The sequence below is a fragment of the Pteropus alecto genome, unplaced genomic scaffold, assembly GCF_000325575.1.
Source record: "Pteropus alecto unplaced genomic scaffold, ASM32557v1 scaffold95, whole genome shotgun sequence".
Lineage (NCBI taxonomy): Eukaryota > Metazoa > Chordata > Mammalia > Chiroptera > Pteropodidae > Pteropus > Pteropus alecto.
The window spans coordinates 19,744,454-19,755,111 of NW_006441071.1; the positions used below are offsets into that span (position 1 = coordinate 19,744,454).

At 33.6% G+C, this 10,658-nt stretch overlaps 1 protein-coding gene across 1 annotated transcript in view; it reads left to right on the forward strand.

The window, feature by feature from the left end:
• The first annotated feature begins 293 nt into the window (after nt 1-293).
• Nucleotides 294-10,658, forward strand: part of LOC102890674 (cytochrome P450 1A1) — an 11,121-nt gene continuing 756 nt past the window's right edge. The window contains exons 1-5 of the mRNA XM_006918486.1: nt 294-1,115; nt 2,394-2,517; nt 7,015-7,104; nt 7,190-7,310; nt 8,474-8,560. Coding sequence (XP_006918548.1) covers nt 294-1,115; nt 2,394-2,517; nt 7,015-7,104; nt 7,190-7,310; nt 8,474-8,560 — 1,244 coding nt within the window. The remainder of the gene's footprint in view (nt 1,116-2,393; nt 2,518-7,014; nt 7,105-7,189; nt 7,311-8,473; nt 8,561-10,658) is intronic.

Here is a 10,658-nt window from a genome sequence, read left to right on the forward strand (position 1 = left end):
CCTGCTTCCTACATTGAGTTGTCCTCTTCTTCTGTCTATCATGTAACCATCCCAAAGAATTTGGTCTGGTGGTTAGAATTGTGAAAAGAATAGAATTAGAATAAAGGTGTAATGCATTTACAAGAATTTGGTTTTGCCCTCTTGGTACATCAAGTAAGAATAACTTTCAACTGATTGCAAAGAATCTGTGCTCTTCTTCTAAATGTTTAAAGGGAAGAAGACCACTTAGGCTATGGTTAGAATGGCAAAAATGAGGTTTAAATTCTTCTATTTTAGGTATTTCATTCCAGAAAATGATTTTCGACATGGTAGTCACTCTCGAAGAGGTGACCACTTCTCTCATAATTTTGGTGATGATTTTTGTGTTTGTGAAAGCACTCAGGAGCAAGAGGAGAAAGCAAGTGTCTCTTCCTGGCCCCTGGTCCTTCCCTATCATAGGAAATCTTCTTCAGCTTGGAGACCATCCTTACCTTACGTTCATGGAGATGAAGAAGAAATATGGAGATGTCTTTCTCATTAAACTTGGCATGGTGCCTGTCGTGGTAGTGAATGGAATGGAAATGGTGAAGCAAGTACTACTCAAGAATGGAGAGCATTTTGCAGGCAGACCTAACATGCATACATTTTCTTATATGGCAGACGGAAAGAGTTTTTCATTTTCAGTCAATTATGGAGAGAGTTGGAAGCTTCATAAGAAAATTGCCTCTAATGCTTTACAAACTTTTTCTAAAGCAGAGGCAAAATCCTCCACTTGCTCTTGCTTACTTGAGGAACATATCATCGAGGAAGTTTCTGAGATGATAAAAGTCTTTGCCGAGTTGACTTCCAAAAATGGCAGCTTTGACCCCAGAAATGCTATCACGTGTGCAGTGGCCAATGTTATCTGTTTCCTTTGCTTTGGCAAGAGATATGACCACAGTAATGAGGAGTTTCTTAGAATAGTTAAAACAAATGATGATTTACTCAAAGCCTCCAGTGCAGCTAATCCTGCTGATTTCATACCATGTTTCCGCTACCTTCCACTGAGGATTATAAATGCTCCTCGAGAGTTTTATCAAGTCGTGAATCAGTTCATTGCACTACAAGTACAAGATCATCTTACTACATATGATAAGGTAAGGATTTAAATTTATGCCAGGACAAGGGATTTGGTGAGAAGTAAAGGAACATAATGAGATGCATTGAGTAACCAGAACATTGTTTGTATTCTTCCTCGGTTCTTTTTACTTTAACTTTGTTATAATGACTTTTTCCCAAACTATTAGCAAAAGTGGGTTCTAGTCAGTGAGATTATAGGCAGTAGTATTTAGTTCTCATATAAGAACCTTAAGAAAAATTCTGAATTCTTTGAGATCTCAGAAGTTTCCTCAATGTGTGGATAAGGCACATACTAGAATTATGAATCTGTAATTGGCTGATGAATGATGACCAACATGCACGTAAGTTCCTTAAAGGAATGAACCAATAATTGTGTCTCTCATTTTACATCAGAAGCTATGAGATCTTAAAAGTATCGGCATATTTTTTTTCAGAAAGTGTTTTGAATAATTATAAAGAATATTGTATAGGAATCTTCTAATTTACTCTCTTTTCCTTCTTGAGTTCCTTTTCTATACAGAAACAAACTTTGAGATCATAACACATGTAGAAAGTCCTTCAGGTAGCAGAAGTGGATCTTTTTTTGTGAGGCTACTGAAATGTTTTTGGCCCAATTTGATGGTCCACAGAAGAGTTAAATTCTCTCATAAAATATGTATGTACTAGAAAGAATCCTAGTTCTTGGGGGCTAATTTGCTGAGATGATGGAATCAAGGGAAAAAAAAAAACGTGAAAAGGTGGATAATTGAGCAAATGAAGAGATGTAAGGAGTTAAGTCCCCTCCAATGAAAAAGAAGAGGCAGTAAACAATCTATTTCATAGTACCAGTCAGGAATTCTAGGTCAAATACAGCAAGTAAAAGAATTTGTAAAGTTTGTAAATTTTTCTTCTTACTCCCTAACCTACTTAAGTCTCATCTCTTTCTGCATGGTGATTACAGTAAAATTCATCTAATAGGTTTAGAAATCTCTTATTATATTCATTGTCCAGCAATTTCTTTATAATAAGTTAATCTCTAATTTTTTAAGTACACTTCTAGACACAGGTACTTTTTTATTGATCGAAAGAAATTTTAAGGAGAAAATTGAATGTGGTAACTTGGTTTTCTATTCTACACCCTCTCAAGATTAAGCATTACCATTGACAAGCAAAATAGCAAAACTGGTTGCAAGGTTTAAAATGATCTATATTCTTTATATTCCTAAACGAATTGAGTTCATTTCATGTTACATGGTGCATATGTGATGTGAAATGTAGGTAGGGATCAATAATCATACTAAGGTTTGTTTCCTCAGGACTGTATGCGAGACATTACTGATGCTCTGATTACAACATGCCAAAACAAATATGCTTCTACAAAAACAGCCACCTTAACTGATGATGAAATCATAAGCACTGTGAGTGACATCTTTGGAGCTGGTATGTGAGAATATTTGTCAATACGTAAGGCAAATAAAGATTAACTGCAAATTTTTGTTTTCTGCTGTTTACATGTTTGCAATATTTCTCTCTTTGAATATCGGCCATTTTGTATAGTTGATCTTACTCTGTATAAATAATTAGACACTCTGCCTTCTTCCCATGTCATTCAGAAAATTTTACTTTCATTTCAGTAGAGAATTATGGTCCCCAGTTCATGTGCATTAACATCATTGTTCATGTAATGCCTGACATTGGTTATTACTTTTTATCCTCACATCCCCCTCCCAGTTTCTTTCCCAACCCACTGACTTTTATTCTTAATCTGTTTAAAATGTTGTGTTTTGTTTGTTTGTTTTATGTATTCTTATAAAACAGATGTTATATTGTCATGTATTATCATATATTCTTATATTATCATGATCTTTAATTTTTTAATAACATCATTGTTATTTACATTTACTTCTAACTTTTTTTGTGAAGCCCTTTATTTTTTAGAACTAATGATGGTTGCCAGATGTATTTCTAATTTGCTGCTTCGGTCGGTTGCATAATCCTTCATGAATGCATCCCCTACATTTTATCCATCCGCTGTCTCTTGGGTGGACACCTGTATTGTTTGGAGTTCTCAGCCTGCAAAAATACCGAGAAATTGAATATCTTGATAATGCTAAGAAAACCATCTTTGTCCATCATTTTTCAATTAGAATCTTAAGCTAAGAGGCAGAGTCTCTGGGTCATCCAATAAAATGATTTTTGAGTTTTTCATATAGAATACCAAAATCTTAGTCAAAAAGACAATTTATATTCTGCTACCTTACTATTATCATTTTTAAATTTCATATTTTCTGATCCTTTTTACCTATAGAGTAATCTTACAGTTTCTAGAAGAAATTAAACTGCAAGAAGCAAATTCTCTTAATATAACAACACCACCAAAATACTGAAGTGTTTTAACAGATTTATTTTTGCTGAAATATTCTTCAAACTCAATTTTCCTTTCTCCTTTATACTACATTTATTGGCAATTGGATTCTTTTTTTTTTTATGTTCTATGCATTTGTATTCCTGAAATTTCCTTGCAAACAGAAGCATTTGTTTTATTTGTATTATTTTTCCTCAAATACACCTGCTCCCTCTCCCCACACACTGACATATATTTATTATTTTGATCATAATTTAAATTTTATGGATGCACTGGTTATTCATCATACAAATGTGATTATGCTATATTTAGCATTTCTTCTGCCAATTGTTTGATGCTAAATACAATTGTTAGAATTCGTAAGGACATTTTTTTTTAAGCCTGAACACCACTAATTACTAAAGACTGGGTGTGTGTAGGTGTGATTAACCAATCCATTGGACTTTATTTTCACCTTAATTTGATAATATATTTAAGAAATATGTAATACTGTCAAGACCCTGAAAAATCGACAAACATAAAATTATGGCAAATGATGAAAGTGAGTAGGATACAGATTAAAGCCACCAGATGTGTACAACACAGTTAAAAATGTTTGAATAAATATGTGCAAAACAGAGTATTCATGTATTACTGCTTTATTATGCATTTACTCGCTCAACAAACATATCTGAATTTGTATTTTGAATTCAAATACAGTGGTAAAGAAAATTAATAAGCCTCTCTAATAATATGTAATAGAATACTTTGTTAGAAGAAAACAGTGAGCTCTAGACCATATATTTTAGTGTATAAAATTTTCAAACACACTGGTTGTTTAAGCCTTGATATAAAAGCAAATTTATGATAATCAAAATATAAATCCTGTTATTTATCTAGATAGTCCTAGGTCTTGGATATAATGTTCATGGCTCTATAATGTGCAAAATCAGTGGTTTTTATGCAGTATTCATAGTTTGCTCTTTTCTCTTTTCCTAGAGAATAGAGTCCATATATTATGAATAGAAGTCTATATTTTTGCATCATCCTGTAGTCTACTATGATCAATAACTTCATTTTAAGAACTTAGTTTTAGGATAATTTCTTTCAATATAAAGTCGAGGTAGAAATTTTATGACCTGGAAACTGTAGAAGCTACTGGCTTACTCTAAGGGATTGACCTGTTCAAAAGATGTAAAAACTAGGTCTTCAGAAGAGACATTTGGAAAGGAGTTTCCTCTGCTCTATAGCTATATTTGGATGTATTTCTTGCACATGTTGTGATGCAAGTAGTTTAGAGAACAAACAAATAATTAGGTCTCAATGCTCTGGAGCCACAGACTCAAATTCTGGTACTAGCTTTATCTTTTGTATGGTCTTGGTGAAATATTTAACCATCTCTGCACTTCAAGTTTCTCATCTCTAAAGCGGTACTAATTACAGCCCCAATCTCAATAACAATGCAATCACGGGATCAGTGTTTGCTATCATCATTGTTGATGTCATCATCATCATGAAAACCTGGAAAAAGACAATGATTTAAAAACTCACCTTTGCTACTAGATTTTCTAAGCTTTAGTTGAAAACACAAAAAACATTATTAATTTTGACGTTTTGTCATAGAGGTGAATTTACAATTAAAACATTCTATAAATTTTTTTAATGTATCATTTCTGAGTGTTAAGTTTTCAAGAACTGATCACATTTCTTAACGGAGTGTTAAAGTTACCCTTGAGAAAAGGATGACATGTGACATAGAATTTCCTGCTTTTATTTTCAATAATGAAAAACAGCTAGCCAATGTATAGATAATCTCAAAAGTGAAGATATTCCATTCAAAGGATGAATTTTACCATAAAAAGTACACTAAAAATTAGTGTTTAAGAAAATTAAATGTACTCAATCTTCCATTATGTGCTCATACAAACTTGCGGCTTTTGGATCTAGATAAGTCCAAGCTTAAGTTCTGATTCTGCCTCTTCTGATTTGAGTCACCTTGAACAAGGCTCATGATATTCTTGAGGCACAATTTTCTCTTCAGTGAAATGAGCACAATTATATATACCACATATAATGTAGATATAGAGATATAGATATATCGTCTGGGACAGAGTAAGCATTCAATAGTTACTTATGATTATAATTATTACTGCATAGATCATAACCATTATCTATTATTATTATTATTAGTTTCAAGTATACATTTATATAGTTTATAAAACTATCCTCCTAATCACTCTTTCTCTCCTCTCGCTCTCTACCTGGCCATTACATTAATGCTAACTTCATTCCCTAAGTCATGCCCTCCCATCCCCATGACCATCTATCAATTACTAATTTGTACTTCTTTAACCTTTCACCTCTTTCTCCAAGCCCCCTAAACCCCCTCCCCTCTGGCTGTCATCAGATTGTCCTTTATATTTGTGAGTGTGTTTTTGATTAGTTTGTTCTTTTTGTTCCTTAGATTCTGCATATAAGTGAAATCATATGGTATTTATCTTTTTCTATCTGACTTATTTCACTCAGCATAATAACCTCTAGGTACATCTACATCGTTGCAAATGGTAGGCTTTCATTTTTTTTAATGGCTGAGTATCATAGACATTATTATTATCATAACAGTGGTGTTTATTTTGTAGTGAAATATTTCTGTTTTTTCACTTGTGGTAACACTTATATTTTAAAAATTTTTTATTAAATTTTATTAAATTTTTTATTGTGGTTGCAAACATATAACATTAAATTTACTATCTTAAACATTTTTAACTGTACAGTTCAGTAGTATTATGTATATTCACATTGTCATGCAACAGATCTCTAGCATTTTTCATTTTGCAAAACTGAACTATATGCCCATTAAATATCAATTCTCTTCCTTCTTACTCCCAGCCTTTCACAACTACCTTTCTCCTTCTATTTCTATGATTTTTGACTACTTTAGATACAATATTATTCCTTTTGTGACTGGCTTGTTTTATTTAGCCTAATGTCCTCGAGGTTCATCCATGTTGTAGCAAGTGACAGGATCTCCTTTTTTAAAGGCCACATGATATCCCATTGCATGTATACATCACATGTTATTTATCCATTCATCCATGAATGAACGTATGGGTTGTTTTCACCTCTTATCTATTGTGGATAATGCTGCAATAAACATGAGTGTGCAAATATCTCTTTGAGAGCCTGTTTTTAATTCTTTTGTATATACTATACCCAGAAGTAAGAATTCTTGGATCATATAATAATTCTTTTTAAAATTGTTTGAGGAATCTCCATACTGTTTTCCATAGTGACTGCACTATATTTTACCTTCTAACCAGCAGTGCATAAGGATTCCGATTTCTCTACATCCTCACCAACATGTATTGTTTTCTGTTCTCTTAATAGTGGCTATCCTAATGAGTGAGAGGTTAAGCCTATAATCTGAAACAAACTTTAATGTACAATAATTATTTTAGTGTGATATTATTAATTTGTGGTTATATATAGATTCTTTCCCCTGGATTCTTAATATTCAAATATAAAGTGAATTCGGAATACCAATTTTGCTAATATTTTTTTCCATGACACTTTGTGTCTTATTTCTTTTTCAGGGGTTGAAACTGTATCAACATGTCTATATTGGAGCTTTCTTTATTTGATACACTATCCAGAAATTCAAGCCAAAATTCAAGAAGAAATTGGTAACATGCTTTCAGATGGAAAATCTAATTCTTATAATTGCTATTTTTCTTATTAAATAATTAAAAAAAAACCATTTTGTTTCAGATGAAAACATTGGGATGAAATCACCCCGACTTGAAGACAGAAAAATTTTACTCTATACAGAAGCTTTCATAAATGAAATATTCAGACATTCCTCCTTTGTTCCTTTTACTATTCCACATTGGTAAGCATATGATTCTCCTTTGAAACAGCAACCAATGGTTGGGTGAGGGGAATGAGGAATTAGAATACTTTCAATCCCTTAAAATCTGTATTATGTTACTATTATTTTAAATCTTATTTCATTTTATTTTGAAATCCTCTAGTAAAATTTTTACATAGAGCAAAGGCATCTTTTGTGAATGTTTTCCATAGCTAAACTATAATGCCATTAATTTTCATTTTATATGTTCTAATTATGGGGAGAGAAGGATAGAGAAGTTCCAAACAATGGATAATACAAGCATAACACATATTTGGCTACGAAATGTCATACATACTCTCTAAGTTCTTCTTATGAGCAGTCATAGCCACCTGCTGATGTAGCTTCATTTTCAGTAGCTTAGAGTTTTACTGGGCAATAGACTAAGGTAGCCAGTATTGCCACAAACAGATTATTGCACAGAGTATCCGTTTATAGATATTTGAAAGTTTATTGAGCCTAATACCATACTCTCCAACTCACAAATGCGTGTCAGCATAGATTAAGTGGATAAACTATGCTAAATATGAATATGGACAACCAAAGTTCTGGTGGCTTGAATTGTTTCCATTCCACACAACTTAATGATCATCCAACATAACATCATTTCACAGCTAGGAAATAACATCATAGAGTAGGTATGAGATTTGCCCAACATCTCACTGTGAGCAAGTCTGAATTCAGATTTTCTAGTTTCAATTCCATTGTTCCTTCTACCAAGTACTAAAAGATGTTACACTTTGTTTTCTAATCTGTTAATTAAAGCCAAAAATACATGGGGTACACCGAAGTGCTTTAAAATTTGCTTAATAGTTTCCTGATATAATTTGATATATCTACTCATGAGTAACTTTGTCATGGGAATATTAAGATAATTTTCTACTGAGATTTTAGCTCATTGCAAAACCTTAAATATATTAAGTGCTCAATATGTTTAACAAATACAAGAAAAAGAATAAATTACTAATTTGCTAATAGTTGGAAGATGTATCAATTAATGAAAGAACAAAGATTTATAAGGATGTCATATTATTACAGTTTTTAAAAGACATTAATAAAATAGTCTGTGAGTTATGGGAGGCAGTGTAGGGATGGGTTATTCGAATTGACAGGAGGTGCCATAATGCTGTATTTTGCTTTCCCAGCACCACAGCAGACACTACGCTGAATGGCTTTTTCATTCCCAGGAAAACTTGCATCTTTATTAACCTGTATCAAGTAAATCATGATGAGTAAGTCACAAAAATTATTTCTTGGGAGGAATTTGCTTAGTTGTTTGTTTACTATTTATTAATCGGGGAAAGATTTGCATTCTTCTTAACCAAACTTTGTTCCTTCTGTTTCTCCTGAAAGAAGTTGGTAAAGAAATTCAGTTTTCCCTCCACACCAATAATGAGAAGGGTGAGATCTTAATACAAATTCATTCAAGGCAAATCCAATTTCGAAAGTGGGCTCTCCAGAAGGGAGAAAGAGTAGTCAGGGGAATCGTTTCATAAACTATAAAAATGTCTAACCAATGTACTGTATATATGAAACTAATAATAAAATAAAATAGAGAAAAAAGTGGGCTCAGTGGGGGAGGCATGAGCCAAGGACTTCATGGGCTCACCGTTTACATGGATATTACCAGCTAACGCTTGAAAAGCAGCTAAAATAACCCCCCAGATATATAAGCCACCAAGTAGGGATTTTTCTTTCTTTTTGTTTGTTTGGTTTTCCTCTACCTCAGCACCTAGATCAGTGCTTGGTTCATAGTGGCCGCTCAATAAATATTTGTCAATAAAATGTAGCTAGAGACTGACTCATATCAGCTATAAAAGGAAGAGTTGAGATTAAGGTATCTCACACAGTGAAAGTGAGGATGATGGCATAAGTGATGGTGGTGGTGGGAATAACGATGATGGCAGCTAATATTTATAGATCCTAACATGTGTCAGGCAGAAAATCTTGAAGTATCTCCTTTGAGCCTCAACAATATCCCTCTGCAGTGGTGCTGTTACAATGCCAATTTTACAGATACAGAAACTTTCAGCCAGGTTAAACAAATGGATTCAGTCACATGTTTATCAGATAACAGAAGCAGGACCCACATGCAGGTGTGTATATTTTGTTTAATGGAAATCAGATGCTCCATGTGGTCAGGGCTTGATGTCTCCAATAAACTGGTAGAGATTGCATTCTCATGCACTCATCGGGCTATATATACAGTGTTCTGTACAGCTTTTTCATCTTCACTCAAGATCTCTGATGTCTCATGGCGCAGGCTGTTAGGGAGGTAGGTGATTATCCTGTGCACTTAACGGCACCTTCACAATCTCTGTAAGCAGCAAATGGTGGAATACACTGCATAGACTGTCCAGTGCAAAACTTATTGTCAGAAAGATTGACACCTCCATTCTTCACACCGAGTGATCATGCTGAATAAACAGAACATTTAAAAACCCACTATGAGAAAAATACAGTCAGTGTAAATTTAATGGCATTCAATCTCTGTTAGCACAATCCCAAGTATCCTAAGTGTTCTGGTGTGCTAAGAATGTGTGGTTATATTGAATATCAAGTAATGTTCAAATGAACCATATTAACACAGGTGCTTATAAAGAAATACAGTGTGTATAGAAGCATTTGTTTAAGCTGAATGAGTATGTGATTCAAGACTTGATATTATGGGGAAATTATTCATATCTAGTCTAAAACAGAGGCAACAAATTAAGCACCTACTGAGCAGTGGAAAATACTAAAAATGAGAGGATTGCACTTGTTGAAGCCGTCGGAATAGGTTATCTGCTGTATCTAATTCAGCTCAGTAAACTGAGGACAAGCAGGACATTGTCTCAATGTTGTCAGCTCTTTCAGTTATAGGAGAGAACTTGGAAATGCAAATTTTCACATGGAATCTTTGATGTTTAAATGTTTTCAACAATGAATTATTTTAAAAAGATTATGAAAGCAAAATAAAATTTATTGGAGGACTGAGCATGACTTGTAGGTCTCCAGGTTTATGACCACTGGTATAGAAAGAAAACAAATTTCCTCCTAGAGAAAGAATGACATCTATACGCAGAAGCCCAGTTCTTTGTAAAGTCAGGTGGGTCTCTGATGCATGGCTTAAGGTGTATTAGGAAACATGCTAGCATTAGTTGTTTTGACAAGCCAGATATGGTGCCTGAAACAAAAGGTGGAGGGAGATGAGAGAACCAGAGGCGAAATAATTGGGAACAGTGGGCAACCCCCTCAGTCAGAGCTACTTTCTGGTGACCTGCCTGCTCTCTGTAATGATATACAAAAGCATTTCCCTAAACACATTTGTAGCCGAATAAGAGGTGTGGC